This window comes from Coregonus clupeaformis, chromosome 40 (genome assembly GCF_020615455.1).
Source record: "Coregonus clupeaformis isolate EN_2021a chromosome 40, ASM2061545v1, whole genome shotgun sequence".
NCBI lineage: Eukaryota > Metazoa > Chordata > Actinopteri > Salmoniformes > Salmonidae > Coregonus > Coregonus clupeaformis.
Window position 1 is genome coordinate 4863174 of NC_059231.1, and position 18781 is coordinate 4881954.

At 42.2% G+C, this 18781-nt stretch overlaps 1 protein-coding gene across 1 annotated transcript in view; it reads left to right on the top strand.

Moving 5' to 3' along the window:
• The first annotated feature begins 3575 nt into the window (after positions 1 to 3575).
• The window catches only part of LOC121555172 (activin receptor type-2A-like), a 48892-nt gene continuing 33686 nt past the window's right edge, over positions 3576 to 18781 (top strand). Inside the window, exon 1 of the mRNA XM_041868998.2 lies at positions 3576 to 4792. Coding sequence (XP_041724932.2) covers positions 4738 to 4792 — 55 coding nt within the window. The 5' untranslated portion in view covers positions 3576 to 4737. The remainder of the gene's footprint in view (positions 4793 to 18781) is intronic.

Here is an 18781-nt window from a genome sequence, read left to right on the forward strand (position 1 = left end):
ATTTTCAATACCCTGGCAAGGAGGTTCTCACTCAAGATTTGATGGTACATGGCCCCGTCCATCGTCCCTTTGATGCGGTGAAGTTGTCCTGTCCCCTTAGCAGAAAAACACCCCCAAAGCATAATGTTTCCACCTCCATGTTTGATGGTGGGGATGGTGTTCTTGGGGTCATAGGCAGCGTTCCTCCTCCTCCAAACACGGCGAGTTGAGTTGATGCCAAAGAGCTCAATTTTGGTCTCATCTGACCACAACACTTTCACCCAGTTCTCCTCTGAGTCATTCAGATGTTCATTGGAAAACTTCAGTTGGCCCTGTATATGTGCTTTCTTGAGCAGGGGGACCTTGCGGGGGCTGCAGCATTTCAGTCCTTCACGGCGTAGTGTGTTACCAATTGTTTTCTTGGTGACTATGGTCCCAGCTGCCTTGAGATCATTGACAAGATCCTCCCGTGTAGTTCTGGGCTGATTCCTCACCATTCTCATGATCATTGCAACTCCACGAGGAGAGATCTTGCATGGAGCCCCAGGCCGAGGGAGATTGACAGTTATTTTGTGTTTCTTCCATTTGCGAATAATCGCACCAACTGTTGTCACCTTCTCACCAAGCTGCTTGGCGATGGTCTTGTCGCCCATTCCAGCCTTGTGTAGGTCTACAATCTTGTCTCTGACATCCTTGGAGAGCTTTTTGGTCTTGGCCATGGTGGAGAGTTTGGAATTTGATTGATTGATTGCTTCTGTGGAAAGGTGTCTTTTATACAGGTAACAAGCTGAGATTAGAAGCACTCCCTTTAAGAGTGTGCTCCTAATCTCAGCTCGTTACCTGTATAAAAGACACCTGGGAGCCAGAAATCTTTCTGATTGAGAGGGGGTCAAATACTTATTTCCCTCATTAAAATGCAAATCAATTTATAACATTTTTGACATGCATTTTTCACTCTCTCACTGTTCAAATAAACCTACCATTAAAATTATAGACTGATAATTTCTTTGTCAGTGGGCAAACGTACAAAATCAGCAGGGGATCAAATACTTTTTTCCCTCACTGTATGGACTGGCAGTAAGATGATAAAAGGGCGGCAGGTAGCTTAGTGGGTAAGAGCTTTGTGCCAGTACCCGAAAGTTCGCTGGTTCTAATCCCCGAGCCGACTAGGTGAAAAATCTGTCGATGTGCCCTTAAGCAAGGCACTTAACCCTAATTGCTCCTGTAAGTCGCTCTGGATAAGAGCGTTTGCTAAATTACTAAAATGTAAATGTAAATAAAAGACAACTGTATATGACAATGCTTAATTTGTCTTACTGTGAATGAAATGGGATATTATTCTTAACATGTGCCAACGCTCAACATTAATGTGATTTAAGAGGACAGGGTGTAATGTGATTTAAGAGGACAGGGTGTAATGTGATTTACTAGTGCATAAGCCAAGTTATTACCTATTCACAAGAGCTAGGGAGAAGTATGCCTACGTTGTGCAAGTATGTGGTTTAGCATTACATTGGTTAGAGTTGACATTTACATGAACCCAAATGTGTCATTTTAAATGTGGGAGTTGCCTTTTAAGTACTCAAATAAGATTGACCAGATTGTCAAAGCACAGTGGTCATTTTAAGTGAATTAAACCTTGTACTGGGTACAATAGGGCCTAGGCTACTTGGCAGAACTGAATCCTGGGAAATGGTACAGTAATTACCTTCACGGAAGAAAGCCACGTGTACACTTGCTCAAGGACATTAGCAGCCTGACAGGGACGACGCACTCTAACAGATGCATGGCCTGTCTCCTGACATCTGCCTGACTTCTCACACAAACTCTTTGATATCCATCGGGATAATCTCTTGCACTTTTAGAACGTTGATTAAAAGTTAATGAGCTCATCCAGGGGAGGAATGCCTGGCATCCTGGGTATTCCTGTGATACATAGAACCCCAAAACCAAATACTACCCATGTTTCAGTAGAGTGTTGAAGTGATTTATGACTGTAAGTCGCTTTGGATAAAAGTGTCTGCTAAATGGCATATTATTATTATTATTATTATTTAGCGGATAGACTAATAGCCTCATAAGTAGGTTGGGAGAGACAGGTCTTGGGGTTAGTGTTGGTCAGCAGTCCTTTGAGTTCAGGATGACTTTCATTCATGTTAATCCCATTTATGATAATGTCCACACTGTTGGGTTTGCCACTGCCAAGCACAAGCTATATTGAGAAAGTACAACAACGTTTCAACCATAATTGTCTTTGTCAGGTAATAGGCCCACTGTAGACTAAACCATTGCAGACCATTGCAATACCGGTATTCTTTCTGTAGGGCTCCTTAGCCATGTTTAGATGTGAGTAAATCCTGGCGTTCTATCCTCTCTTAGTGTCCTTGATATTTTCCACATGCTTACTGAAGCTTAGGTTATAAGCGCCAGCTCTTTTCTTTGGGTCAAGTGACCTGGCCTGTATGAGGTCAAGTGTCAACAGTGATGGGAATGTGACATTGCATCTATGGATCTCATTCTGGAACAGGTTACCTAATTCCAGAGGCAGCTCATGGAAAGTGTTATGTTTACACTGACACTAATGTGCAGCCTTTTTACAGTTCTCAAATTGTTAACTGACATCCAAATTTACTTAATCATAATGCATTTAATAACCAGTTTTACATAATTCACTATAACCTAGAAACTACTAATCCTCTTGATGGAATCCTTTCCAGAGGTTGACAGTCAGGTTGGACTTGTTTCAATTCCACTTCAAATGTAAATTTGGAACAACCACACTTTAATTCCAGGGGAATTCCAAAGCTCCTCAGCAGTACAGGTTACATCCAGTATCTTGGTTTCATAATGCACATAAATTAGCTCCCATGTTACATCCATGTGCTCATTAGACTGGTTGATCCATATTAATGAATATATTTTTTTAGTCATTTAGCAGACGCTCTTATCCAGAGTGACTTAGAATTAGTGAGCGCATACATTTTTCATACTGGCCCCCCGTGGGAATCGAACCCACAACCCTGGCGTTGCAAGTGCCATGCTCTACCAACTGAGCTATAGGCTGTATTACCATCTGTTGGGGAATGGTTTCTATCTCCACTAAATTATTACATCTACATGCCATGTATATGTTATTTTCTCAAACAGACAAGAAGGCTTTAGGCAAGGGGTGAGTTTTAACGCTGGGAAAGCCCATTTTTCACCAAAGAAATTGACATTTTGCCTAGAAAAACCCGCTACCACGGTGGCTTGACGTCAGAGTTGGAACGTCCCAAAGATCAATGGCGTGACGTCAGAGTTAGGATGCCCTTAGACGGTTTAGACTTTAACGTGGTTTTATAGGTTTTGCATGTGTGACCTTTAATTAGGGTCTCATAGGAAACATTGACTAAAACAGTACACTCGCCTGGGCGTGTTTATTGCCTCTAATTCATGGATACAAGGCAAGAGAATGCCTCACAGGATTGGTAGAGCTGTAAAGCTGGGGCGCATAGTGATATTTTGTCGTTCCCTATTGGCCGTTATTCGTGTCAGTCACAGCTTTAACCGCGTAGTGACAGATGAGTATGGAAAAAAATCAAAAACAATCCGTGCAAGCAGCCATCTTGAGTACAGTGTGCACTGGGAGAGGGGATGAGAATTATACGACCGAGTCGTTCAAGAAAAACGTCAACATTAAACCAAGGAAGCTCGACGAAAGAGACGATTCGCTAGTTCGTTTTTTCTTGTATGCCACACTTCCCGTTCGCGCGAGTGAACACTGATTGAATCGATACCAACCAAACCAGCCAGTAGCTAACGTATCCGGATCGCTTCACGGGATTCGTAGCTGCCTTCAGCAGCGTAGATCTTCTGCACAATCCTTTCTCGATTTACATATCTAAGATACGAAATGTGGTTTCTGTGATTCAAGATTCGGGTTTTGAAGACAGCTAGGGGCAATATTGCGTTATTTGCATGTTGTGGACAAACATAGTTAGAACGTTTGGAATACACACATCCTTCGGTAGAATGCCTGGCTAATGTTTTCTCCGGCGTGAACTTTCCTTTGGATTTGATCGCGCGTGATTTGGAAAAAGTGTAACGTTTGCATGGGGCAAGCTACCTGGAACAATTGTACAAGAGTGTAACTTGGTCAGTAAGGTGTAATTACGCAAACTCGACTCATTGAATTGGCGATATAACTATTGAGGTAACCAGTAAGCAATGTTGGCAATCTTAAACCTATGCAAATCCGGTTAATGTTAACGGTGATGCCTTATAGCTGTCCAGCTGAAAGATTATCGCTAGATAGTCGGAAAAATTGCAACAAAGTAACAGTTTGTGATTATTTTTGCTGGGAAATACTCTAGCGCGATACATTGTTTCTAAAATGCGACAATGTTTCATTATTGTGTGCAGAATGCATACACCATGCTGCAAGTACACTATCCAGTAGTTAGAAAAACTATTCGTCGGTTTAATCTGGTATTTTTTTGGTGTAACTAACTTTCTACAGTAGTTTAGTTTTTTTTATATATATATATTTTTTTAAACATGTGATTCAAACCATGTCACATGCCACAAGAATACAATAAACAATAAGGATTCTGAAGTGGATATTTTAATGCTCTATGTTACTGGCATTGCAGCTCTTTCAATCAGTCAGTCACCTGATGCATTTGCTATAAAAAGGTACTCTGATAGCTTGGACGCTAATCCCATAGGATTCGTGGCACCAGGATTTACTCGAAAAAAGGATTTGACATTTGATTGAAAATGGGACCAGCAACGAAACTGGCATTCGGCGTCTTTCTGATCTCATGTTCCTCAGGTGGGTATTCGATAGGAAGCAGTCTTCAAATATCGACCAGTGATCACATGTTCATGCATGCAATAGTCAGAATATCTTCACACGCATCCATATCACATTATAGGCCAATGATAATGTTATAGCCTATCCTATTGCGTGCACGACAGAGCCTACTGTCACTGTTATTTGCGCTCGCTGCCGTGGGTCATATGACGCGGGAACGTATTCGAATGTACAGCATCGCACTTGAAACTGAACAGCTTTTTGAATGGAGTTGACTGTACATTAGTTCATGTTGATGTTAATCTTCTGTCTAGTCCAATACTGCCATAGCCATCGCTCCAGCCACTATAGCGAGATGAGAGGGAGGATTGAATACAGTAGTAGAGTAGGCCTCATGTGGAGAGAGGAGGCAACGTGTGCCTCTGATTGAGAGCAGCTAGCTGTCGGCCTATAATAATGCATATGTTGCAATGATTTAATGCATTGTGTGCTTTTCATGCAATGTCAAAACGGCTATATATTTTATTTCATGAAGATTATTCACGCGAGAATCCTCTCCACTAGATCGTTTGAGTATTTCTGTGATGTAAGAAGGGAATATCTGACGAGGTTATAGTTGACCCTGTTGTGTGGTTGATGTTGTTTCATTCTAGGTTTGCTTATGATGTGATTCTGATCTCGGCTCTGAAATCACAGTTGTACAGCCTAGATATTTTCTTATGTAGATAGATGCATTCTGATACATTCAGGTATAGCTGCTGTACTGCATGTTATTTGCATAGCATTATGCATAGGCCTAGGTCTATGTAATGGCCTGTTGTACAGTAGTGTTCACTATTTCGTTTTGTTTAAATGAAACAACAACATGAATACTTGTTTCTTTTTGGTACATCCCAAAGCAGTTAGTTGGACCAAAAGGAAGTTTGTCTCCTGTTTAAAAGATTGCTTGTTGGCACTCAAGGATTCAGTGTGTGTGGCGGTTTTGTTTGAACTGAGGCACGTACTGCTGGCGCCTGCCCTGAGAAACAGTCTTCCATCTGTGCTTATCACTCTGCACTCCAATAAAGCCCCTTTGCACAGAGCAGGGGGGAGGTGGGGGGGCAAAGACTCCAGTCATCTCCCGAGTCAAAGCTCAATTGACTTAGCATCAGGCAGAGTGCAGTCAGTGCATAGTAAACCAACCTGGTCTCAGTGCAATTCATAGGATTTGGTATGTAAATTCTGAACCCTCCATTTTATTATGTACACAAGGATACATTATGAATGGAATAGCAGTCGTACAATATCATACGAATTACAGGATGTATAGTATCATGCGTCTTACCTGGTCATACAATAGCATAGGAATTGGATGATGTAACTTATCACACATCTTGGAGGACGTCTAGTATTATACTTCTTTCTCTCAGACCAGGTTGATTGTTGCGTCTTAACAACAAACAAGAATTATGGGGAGAATTTATGTTGGTGGTTAGGAGAACTAACGACAAATGTTAGGATAATTTACGTAGCAGGTTAGGTGAACCAACCGCCCTACTTTTGTTTCTGTCTAAAATAACTAGACCATTAGTACATGTCATATGTCTTGGAGGTTCTCAGAAATACGTATAGTATGTTTCGTATGGATCTGAGGCCAGGTTGAGTAAACTGGGCCTAGCCAAGCCACATAAGAGGAGATTGAACTAAAGCAATCTGCTCACTTTACCGAATAGGATTTCCACCAAGCAGAACTTTGACCTCAATAGAGGGTGATTGTCAGTTACACAGCTCACCTCAATGCTACTTGAGCTGTATGTAGCACAGTATGTTGATGTTATTTTGAGGAAGTGGCAGGTTTCATTGCTTGACTGCCTGGGCCTTAACGTTCACCACCTTTTAGATAGAAATGTCACCAATAGAGTAGCTGACATCTGTTCTGTTCCACATAATATAAGCCTGTTCCTATCTGAATACTCCACAATGCTGTGTCCTACTGAACACAGCCCTGGCCTAAAGTTTAATCGAAGTGGGTTGGAATGTGGGTGGCCTGTCGAGGTTGTGACACGGACAGATTGCTTGTGCTGAGTGGACCAAAGCTAGTTGGGTGCCTGGAGCAAGGTTAATTACACTCCCCCTTGATCTGGTGAATCTGGTTGTAAATGTGATTGGAGGGAAGAAAAAGGAAGGACAGTCTGATGGGTTGCTTTCACACTTTGAAATAAACCCTGTTGTCTATTGAATTATGACAGTTTCTCAGATTTAAGTCCAGAATTTATTTTTTGGGGTATCTTTGTTAAAATGTAGTAAGGGAGTTGTCTCTCTCACTCTCTCACTCTCTTACTCTCTCACTCTCTCACTCACTCACTCACTCACTCACTCACTCACTCACTCTCTCACTCACTCACTCACTCACTCACTCACTCACTCACTCACTCACTCACTCACCCACTCACTCACTCACTCACTCACTCACTCACTCACTCACTCACTCACTCACAATGAATACAACAACTAGGCTATGGCATGTTAAGTCATGATGCATGTTCAAAGGATTGACAGAAGGGCCGTGTCTATGGGCATTAGGCTACCTGCTTTGGCCCTAGTCTTGCCAGACTCAGGCCAAAGGTCCCAGGGCCCAGTCACACACAGCTGGATCTGGATTGGGGATCCAGGTTGCATCCCAAATGGCACCCTATTCCCTATGTGGTGCACTACTTTTGACCAGAGCCTTATGGGTCCTAGTCAAAAGTAGTGTACTATAAAGGGAATAGGGTGCCATTTGTGACGCAGCCCAGGGTGCTCACTGCTCATCATCCCCAGCATAGTAATACTCATCCAGACAGCTCAGCAGGAGACCATTAGAGAGCGACACCACTTCTGTCACAAATCCCCTAAAACAAAGATTACTTTTTTGGATGTGGTGGAGGATAATACACACTTAACCTTCAAAGAAGCTCCCCTTTTGTACAATCACACAGAATCCATACTGATGCCTGATTGGATGGAAAGCCCTAATGCATTTGTTGAACCCCTCAATTATAGGGGATTAGGGTGATATGTACATTGTTATGGTGTGTTGTTTTAACATATGTTCTTATCTGTCAGTGGTACAACAAATAGGTTGTTGTTAGTCTTTGGCAAAAACACAATTGGTATTTGGGAGGTTGGCTATGTTTTGTCATAGATAACTTGCTGTGCCTGTTATATTCCTGATGTAGACCTATGTTTTCAACACATTGTAGGGTTACCCAACCAAGTTCCTTGCACCAATCCGCCAACAACCAAGCAACGGGCATAGAAATTGAACTGGTTGTTATACTCTGAAGTGCTGGGACCAGCTGGTTTTTCTATGCACAAAATGCCAATTTCACTCATAGTCCCCCGCTGCTTCACATGTAAATGTTCTTCTGTATCGCACAACAAAAGCCCCAAAATCCCGCCCTCTTGAATTTTAAGCAGTTCCTGTCTTCGACTACAATTATTGCATTACCCTTTGCAGCTTTTACAAGAGGGGGCCCTCAAAAGAGCATCATTAGAATGTGTACTGCTAACCTCCTGAGTGGCGCAGTGGTCTAAGGCACTGCATCACAGTGCTAGCTGTGCCACTGGAGATCCTGGTTCGAATCCAGGCTCTGTCGTAGCCGGCCGCACAATTGGCCCAGCGTTGTCCAGGGTAGGTGAGGGAATGGCTGGCAGGGATGTAGCTCAGTTTGCAACGCCAGGGTTGTGGGTTCGATTCCCACAGGGGGTATGAAAAAATAAATAAAATAATGTATGCGTTCACTAACTGTAAGTCGCTCTGGATAAGAGCGTCTGCTAAATGACTAAAATATTCTCTGGTCACATTAGGCAACAAGACCCCATAACCTTGCATCCTGAGCAGGGGACTGAAGCAACACCCCATTCCATTTATTGTTGCCTTCAAGCAAATGATCAAACAAGGCCACCAGCCAGAAACAAGCTAGAGTAGAGACGAGCTGCAGCAGAATCAAGCTACAGTTACTGAGTAGAGAGACTAGCTACAGTAGAAATTGTGATTACAAGCTACAGGAAAGACTAGGCCTAGCTATGTTAAAAACAAGGCTAATGTTAAAAACAACTACAGTAGAAACTGGGTTTTTAAGATTTACATTTTAGTCATTTAGCGGACACTCTTAACCAGAATGACTTACAGTAGTGAGTGCATACATTTTCATACTGGTCCCCCGTGGGAATCGAATCCACAACAATGGCATTGCAAGCGCCATGCTCTACCAACTGAGCTGCAGAAGATGGGAACAGAACTAGCGCCATACTGTCTTTGTTCATCTCCCCTTTGGGTGATATTAGGTTGTTTCCCACATCTTCCTACCCTTTACTGTCAGGTGTAACTTGGTGTACTGTACTGTACTGCTGAAATTGTATATGGTTATATTATGTAAGAACAATGGTGCAACACTAATAAAAATAATATTATTTTATAACAAATGGGCTTTCTCCCTCGTTGGATAGCGGTTGCTGTCCACGGTTCTGAAACACATCAGTGCGCTGTTGAATTGGCGCCTTTTCCTAGACCATTTTACTATGTGCATAATGGCAAAGTTAACCAGCATATTGGTGTTGAGAACAATGCGGCGGAGGCAGCAGCAGAATGAAGAGATGAGAAAACAGCCCTTGCCTTATTGTCTAAGAAAAGTGAGGAGAGAAACTTAAGTCTATAATCAATAGCCTAACTTAAATGTGCCTGGCTTTATAAATCATCAATATATCTACAGAAATAAGACAGATGCTGCTTCTGTTACCTGTTTGAGTGTTTGTTTAATAGCCTACTGATTCCGTGAGCACCAAGCCTCACGCAACAACATGTAAAGTAAACAATTTAACACATTCGGTTGTTTTTAATCTTTGAGTTTTCTGTAATAAAGGCTTTACAGTTTTTTTTCATTCGAACAGCCTCGGAAAAGTAATATTTATAATAATAATGTTTCTTCTTCTTCTTCTTCTTCTTCTTCTTCTTCTTCTTCTTCTTCTTCTTCTTCTTCTTCTTCTTCTTCTTCTTCTTCTTCTTCTTCTTCTTCTTCTTCTTCTTCTTCTTCTTCTTCTTCTTCTTCTTCTTCTTCTTCTTCTTCTTCTTCTTCTTCTTCTTCTTCTTCTTCTTCTTCTTCTTCTTCTTCTTCTTCTTCTTCTTCTTCTTCTTCTTCTTCTTCTTCTTCTTCTTCTTCTTCTTCTTCTTCTTCTTCTTCTTCTTCTTCTTCTTCTTCTTCTTCTTCTTCTTCTTCTTCTTCTTCTTCTTCTTCTTCTTCTTCTTCTTCTTCTTCTTCTTCTTCTTCTTCTTCTTCTTCTAAATAATGTCATTATCATTAGTAGGCTTAGTATAGCAGCCTTGTATAACCACCATTGAGCTGTAGGCCTAAGAGCACATGCTGTTTAGTCTTAATACTGTAACTTACTTTGGCCTATATTTCAATACTTATATAGGCTATTGTATCAATCAATCATTCATTTGTTCATGTCATCACACAGCATACGAGTCATTCATGATTTGAAAAGCAATTTAGTTTTAAAATAAAATAAAGCGAGCCTTGAATGATTAGCTTAAACAATAAATAAACCGTTCCATTTTGGAAATTGCATTCACGAATGAATGTGACTGTTTTTAGTCTTTGCTGTAATAAAGGCTCAACAGAAAAACGTTACAACAGAGTCTCTGGTACGCTTATACTTTATTTAGTGTTTTTTACATTGTTCCAAACGGTCAGAACAATTATATTGTAATCTATACAGCACCTGTTTGGCACACATAATATGCACGCAGCGCTTGCTCCTTACCTTATTTTTCTTGATCTCCAGTATTTTCCACAACTAGTCATTTATTCCACACATCTGACTTTCCCTTTACCTCCTGAGCAACCAGTAAATATTCCCCCGTTTCGACTTTGTCAAGTCCTCTGCATCCATTTTGCTGTCACATGTGTTACGGTGTTTAGAGTTTGTTATAACCAATTTATTGATGTGATTATGATGCTATAGGTCAGGCCTTATTGTGCCCTATTCGGACGGGACTAGTTTTACTGGGGGAGGTCGGGTAATGTAATTATGTGCACAAGCACAAAACACCACGTCTTTCATTTTAGTCCCGTCCGAGTCTGCCATGTCTGTCATTTTTTACATGGCAGGAGAGTAACAATTCCAGCCAAGGTCCTCTGATAATGCTAGTCCCTTGCGAATCGACATCACTGTGTTTTGAGAGAAATGGCTGAGTTTGAAATGTGTTGCTTGTGGTTTGCGCAAGAAAACTATAACTGATTAGATAAATTGAACTAAGTGCTGCGCATAAGCTATATATGAATGGCCAAAATGTAGCCTATCAACTTTAACAGTGAATGCTTTTGTTTATATGTTTTGTGCGTATGAATTGAATATTGCCAAATGCATCAGTAAAAAGTATTGAGCCTATTTAATGCAACCCTTGCTGTTAATAGATCGCAAGGCAGCATACAACTGACCTAAATGTTTGGAAATGATAAGTTAACTTTCTCATCCATAGCCTTAAAATGCATCTCAAGTGCAAGTGCACTGTTTAGCTCACATCTGAAGGCTGGGCGGGCATTTAGGACGTCTACTGCGGATCGCTAAAATATCCTAATGATTATGATCACACTTCCTCAATTCAAATATTATGGCGACACTATAGGAAAGATGGTTTGGTATGGTTTAGAAACTTGGGAACCAAGCTTGAGTTATCAGTGTGACCCTATCACCTGGACATGTTCAAATACTATATCTTCACGCATAGAATAAAAACCTCCAGGCTTCAGTCATAACTGTCAATTTATTGGGAAAAAAATAAGAATTACAGGGGGCAGTTTGGAAAAAAATAATCCCATCCGAATCGTCCTCTGGAGTAACCGACATTCTGGAGTAATAATTACATAACCAACATTCTCTAGTAATACTAGTCCCATGCGAATAAGTGTGTCACGTAAAGAGAGCAAGGGTTTCCTAAACAAATGAGGGATTTCAGTAACAGAACTTTTCAGTCAGAAATGGCTGTAATTATGTTGCAGCTTCAGCAACACGGACAGCGTGATAATACACTTTGATGATCTGTGGTGGTCGCTGCAGTAGGGAGGAGAGAGCGACAACGGGTGCTAGTCACAGTCACTCGCAGTCATTTTTTTTTTAACAAAGCGCAGCAAGTCTGAGCCCGGCCCGACACAATCAAATCAATTGCCTAAAGCATCAGACAAGCTCAGTGAATATAGTTGATTTGATTAAAGCGCATAGGATGTGTCAATATATGGACAAATACACGTTTAACATTTTCAACCAATCGATTGGTCAAAAGAACAGACGAGGGACAGCCCTATTCTTTACCACATATGCTATGATAGAGCACCCATCTCGTGGTCAGTTTCCTGGGGTTTGTTTGCTCTCTCCTTAAAAAAAAAAAGAGTTTTAAAACTCTAAAACTACACATAAATATCAGGTTGTGATCTACAAAAAGGATGCTTGAACGACAAAAGACCTGGCCTCCCAGTCAACAGAACTAACCACCATCCCACTCCTAGCACGCGAAAGAGTTGCCATAACAAATAGAAGACAATGGTACAGGCTGGCTTGTTTGTTGTTTCCTCAGATCATTATCAGAACTCTTGGAGTGTGCTCTGTGGGCCAGCGCTCAATGGCAAATTTCACAAATGAAAAAGATGCAAGGATGACTTCTGGAACTGGTTTATTGACCTTACTTTTCAGGCAGGTTCCATAACCTGTTAAACACTTTGACCTCAAATTGGAATATGATATGTTTTTTATTTTCTAGCAGTGCTCACTGAGGTGGATTACAGTAGCCAAGATGGGTGAATGAATTATTTACATTCATCAGTTGTAGCTGAGAAGTCAAGATTGTTCACTGTAAAGGGTAAACGCCTTGTACAATGCCTTGTTTCCTCAAGTATGCTCCTGTTGTCCCTCAGGTCAGAGTGAGAACATTCTGTTCTCATCTGTAGTTAGAATAGAGAATTAATCCCAAAAGAGCATGGCATTTTAAACACACATCAGACTCAACCTGCAGCCCCCTTAGCACACACTGGGTCAGACTCAACCTGCAGCCCCCTTAGCACACACTGGGTCAGACTCAACCTGCAGCCCCCTTAGCACACACTGGGTCAGACTCAACCTGCAGCCCCCTTAGCACACACTGGGTCAGACTCAACCTGCAGCCCCCTTAGCACACACTGGGACTAAATGTGACACAACAGTTGGAGATGTACAGGGAAGGGTTCTATGGGGAAGTGCTCTATGGGCTGGCAGTTCCAGGCTCAATTCACAAGAGGAAGTTTGATGGGACTTAAAAGTAGGGCACTTAACTCTATGTACCCTATGGACATCCAGCCAGACATGGAGTTCAACAGCACTGGAGTAGCAATCACAGTCAATCCCTATGCTAGTAATTAGCCCACCAACAAGTATGAAAGTCTCAAAGGGGTATCCCAACCCCCCATTATCAGCTGTCAGTCTCTGGCAACCCCGTCCTGTGTGTAATGTCTGGGACCCTCTTCAACGACAGCCTTAAAACAAGTGGGCACTGTTTTTAAAGGCCTCCGATACCAAGCACAATAATACACACAGACACACATACACACAGAGACACATACACACAGAGACACAGAGACACAGACACACAGAGACACAGACACACAGAGACACATACACACAGAGACACATACACACAGAGACACAGACACACAGAGACACAGACACACAGAGACACAGAGACACATACACACAGAGACACATACACATACACACAGACACACAGAGACACAGACACACAGAGACACATACACACAGAGACACAGAGACACATACACACAGACACACAGACACACAGAGACACAGACACACAGAGACACATACACACAGAGACACATACACATACACACAGAGACACAGACACACAGAGACACAGACACACAGAGACACATACACACAGAGACACAGACACACAGACACACAGAGACACATACACACGGGCACACAGAGACACAGAGAAACACACCTGAACAAATATATACAGTGGGGAAAAAAAGTATTTAGTCAGCCACCAATTGTGCAAGTTCTCCCACTTAAAAAGATGAGAGAGGCCTGTAATTGTCATCATAGGTACACGTCGACTATGACAGACAAATTGAGAAAAGAAAATCCTGAAAATCACATTGTAGGATTTTTTATGAATTTATTTGCAAATTATGGTGGAAAATAAGTATTTGGTCACCTACAAACAAGCAAGATTTCTGGCTCTCAAAGACCTGTAACTTCTTCTTTAAGAGGCTCCTCTGTCCTCCACTCGTTACCTGTATTAATGGCACCTGTTTGAACTTGTTATCAGTATAAAAGACACCTGTCCACAACCTCAAACAGTCACACTCCAAACTCCACTATGGCCAAGACCAAAGAGCTGTCAAAGGACACCAGAAACAAAATTGTAGACCTGCACCAGGCTGGGAAGACTGAATCTGCAATAGGTAAGCAGCTTGGTTTGAAGAAATCAACTGTGGGAGCAATTATTAGGAAATGGAAGACATACAAGACCACTGATAATCTCCCTCGATCTGGGGCTCCACGCAAGATCTCACCCGTGGGGTCAAAATGATCACAAGAATGGTGAGCAAAAATCCCAGAACCACACAGGGGGACCTAGTGAATGACCTGCAGAGAGCTGGGACCAAAGTAACAAAGCCTACCATCAGTAACACACTACGCCGCCAGGGACTCAAATCCTGCAATGCAAGACGTGTCCCCCTGCTTAAGCCAGTACATGTCCAGGCCCGTCTGAAGTTTGCTAGAGTGCATTTGGATGATCCAGAAGATGATTGGGAGAATGTCATATGGTCAGATGAAACCAAAATAGAACTTTTTGGTAAAAACTCAACTCGTCGTGTTTGGAGGACAAAGAATGCTGAGTTGCATCCAAAGAACACCATACCTACTGTGAAGCATGGGGGTGGAAACATCATGCTTTGGGGCTGTTTTTCTGCAAAGGGACCAGGACGACTGATCCGTGTAAAGGAAAGAATGAATGGGGCCATGTATCGTGAGATTATGAGTGAAAACCTCCTTCCATCAGCAAGGGCATTGAAGATGAAACGTGGTGGGTCTTTCAGCATGACAATGATCCCAAACACACCGCCTGGGCAACGAAGGAGTGGCTTCGTAAGAAGCATTTCAAGGTCCTGGAGTGGCCTAGCCAGTCTCCAGATCTCAACCCCATAGAAAATCTTTGGAGTGAGTTGAAAGTCTGTGTTGCCCAGCGACAGCCCCAAAACATCACTGCTCTAGAAGAGATCTGCATGGAGGAATGGGCCAAAATACCAGCAACAGTGTGTGAAGACTTACAGAAAACGTTTGACCTGTGTCATTGCCAACAAAGGGTATATAACAAAGTATTGAGAAACTTTTGTTATTGACCAAATACTTATTTTCCACCATAATTTGCAAATAAATTCATTAAAAATCCTACAATGTGATTTTCTGGATTTTTTTTTCTCATTTTGTCTGTCATAGTTGACGTGTACCTATGATGAAAATTACAGGCCTCTCTCATCTTTTTAAGTGGGAGAACTTGCACAATTGGTGGCTGACTAAATACTTTTTTTCCCCACTGTATCCCCACAGACTGCATCTCCTGGAAATGTGGCGACTCAGAATACATACACAAAGACAATTACATGTTAGTCATTTTGCAGACGCTCTTATCCAGAGTGACTTACAGTTAGTACATTCATCTTAAGATAGCTAGGTGGGACAACCACATATCACAGGCATAGTAAGTACACTTTCCCTCCATAAATTAGTAATCAGCAAAGGGGGAGGGAGGGGGAGGGGGGGACAAATTGCGCATTCTAAACCCTGTGTTGTCCTAATGTTGTTCGTCAGACACAAAGACTGCAGACTGCAGGCCCATTCATTCGTACTGTAAAACAGCTAAACACAGTGATGAAGTCAGATCCCTTAATCCTGGCTGGAATGTCCGTCCAGCTCCAGCAGCCTCCTGGGTCTCGGCACCAGTTTTGCTGCTTATCACTCCAACTGGAAGAAGTGTGACATTATGTGCTCTGACAGAGATCAGGGGGAAACAATCACATTTTCAGCTGGAAACAGTGCTGTTTTGTTACAGTTTACTTTAAACAAAGCTATTTGGCCCAGGAGTAACAATTAGACCTAAATGTTCAGAAATGAGGAGAGCGCTTTGCATACAAATGCCGTGATATTAACTGAAACTTAGCTTGGATGACAAAAGAATGCACAGCTACTACACAGACTTCCATGGAGCCTACTTGTTTGGATTTCTGAACTATTAGTACTCCACCAAGACTCTAACGTCTGTAGTGTCACATAGCCTGGGTCTAATTTTATAGTTGATGAAGTTATCAAAGCCACGAAATGTGTCATCCATTGGATGCCGTGTTCATCAATCTGATATCAATAGTTGGTTGAACTTACACGTGTGAAACTAAGTACGAGCTATATTTATAACTGCACTTGTTTCACATCCATGGGGGAGTGCCTGTTATACCCTGTGGAGATGGAGCACAAGAGAAAGTGGCTTTGCTCCCCCTTTGGCATCTTTTCAAAGCACATCCCCCCCCGCTTAATCCGGGCTGCCCCGGCCCGCGCTGGACTAGACAAGATAATCAGAGGAGTCTGCTACAGACAGGCTTGATGAGCTGGGTTTCTAAAGCCATCTTGGTTGTGTCTGTGGCACACCACATCTAAAGAATATGCCTACTGTATGGCCCCATAATGTTGGGCAACCAAACGCAGCGCTCCAATGGATAGCAACTGTCGTTGAGTCTGACACCTCGGACAAGCTCATGTTTAAATTGCAGGAAAGCCAGTGAGAGCTATGGCAAAAACTGAATGTTTTCTTCAACAACAAAAAAATACATTGTTTAAATGGCTAAATAATTGAACAGTGCACCAGGAGTACTTGCTACTGTGATTCCTGAAATGCAGAGCCTGTTAAAGTATTTCTCGAATCCGAAATGATACTTTTGTTGCATTGTTAGCTAGCTCTGTCTCATTGACCACCAAACGTTGCTAACGCTAGCTAGCTAGCCACTTAATATAACATGTTTTTTCGAATTATATTTTAGCTAGCTAAGTTAGCAATGTTATGAATACAACTCCCATCTGCTGTCGACGTCATCATACGATTCGAGAGCACTAGTTAGCTACGAAAGTGATGATAGCTTTGACTGCATGCTGACAGTGAATTCAGAGCCATTCAGTAGCTAGACACACTACAAACATAATTTTACCAGGTTCCCGTGAAGCAATTGTAATTACAGGTCCACCACAACATACCCAAGAGTTTCGTGATTAGCAAGTGGTCATCTGTGTTTAATTTCATTGTGGTATTAGAAACACAGTTTGAGATCATTGGGAGGGGATTTCGCCAGTGGTTGAATGGGGAATTAGGCTTTTCGGGAAAATGTCCAAAGTTGCAACAGTAACCAAGGGGTGCGGGGCTTAGCGTAGGGTCAATTGTGGTCCTCTGTAGCTCAGCTGGTAGAGCACGGCGCTTGTAACGCCAAGGTAGTGGGTTCGATCCCCGGGACCACCCATACACAAAAATGTATGCACGCATGACTGTAAGTCGCTTTGGATAAAAGCGTCTGCTAAATGGCATATTATTATTATATGATTATAATTGTATTGCTGTGAAATGCTGTTGTTTTCAGTAAGGGTTTCGAAAGATTATTTTGATTATATATTGACCTCCTGTTTGGACCAATAGAGTAACCCTGCTGCCTCCGATGTGATTGCCAATGCCTCTCCGGGCCATGTATTTGGAGCAGTAGGACTATAGTGGAGACAAAATAACGTTTAGGCTAGGGGTTGAGTGAGTCTAGTCAAGTCTAATAGAGAAGATGTTTTTTCTGTGTTGGCTCCCAGTCCGTACAGCATTATCGCAGGTCCTACCCAATCCAACTATCCCCCATTAGTCAATAAACAAACTGTGACTTTTGAACAAGGCCCTTTGTGATTTGTGTTAAGCGCCTGGGTCAATTTGTCTGTTTCAATTTGCTGGCCCAGATCTGTAATCATGGCATAGGGGCTCCGACAGATGATGTACATCTTCGGCTGTGTCCTCCTCCTCCTCCTCCTCCTGCTCTTCCTCCTCCTCCTCTTCCTCCTCCACCAGGCATGGATGTGACAGTAATTCCGACAGATTCCCTGTAATCCTGATAATGGCGACTTGTGTCTTCGGAAATAATCCCCAGGATTTATCCCCACCGAGGGGCAATTAGCTAATTAATTCTCCCCCCAAAATCATTTTCTTCATCCATGCCGCCACAGACTGCAGAGCACCATTAGTTTATTTAATGAGCCATTATGTTGTTCTTGTTTTAACATTGTTTACACTAAGATGAATATGAATGAACTTCTTGGACTAAGGCCATGAGTAATGGAGAAACGGATCTGATGTGTTCAATGTAAGCAAAGTGGCCTCTTGTTAGTGGTGTAAAGTACTTAAGTAAAAATACTTAAGTAGTTTTTTGGGGGTATCTGTACTCCGCTTTACTATTCATATTTTTGACTACTTTTACTTTACTACATTCCTAAAGTAAATGATGTAGTTTTTACTCCATACATTTTCCCTGACACCCAAAAGTACTCGTTACGCTTTGAATGCTTAGCAGGACAGGAAAATTGTCTAATTCACACTCTTATCAAGAGAACATCCCTGGTCATCCCTACTGCCTCTGATCTGGCGGACTCACTAAGCACATGCTTCGTTTGTAAATGTCACGACTTCCACCGAGGCTGCCTCCCCTCCTTGTTCGGGCAGGTTTTGGCGTTCGTCGTCACAACTTACTAGCTGCTGCCGATCCATTTATCATCACTCCACTTGTCTTGTCTAATTAATCACACACACCTGGTCCTTATCCCCAATTAGTCATTGTATAAGTGTTCCCTCTGCTTCCTTGTCTGTGTGGGTGATTGTTTGTAGTGAGCTGTGTGTAGCTCGGTTGAGCTACC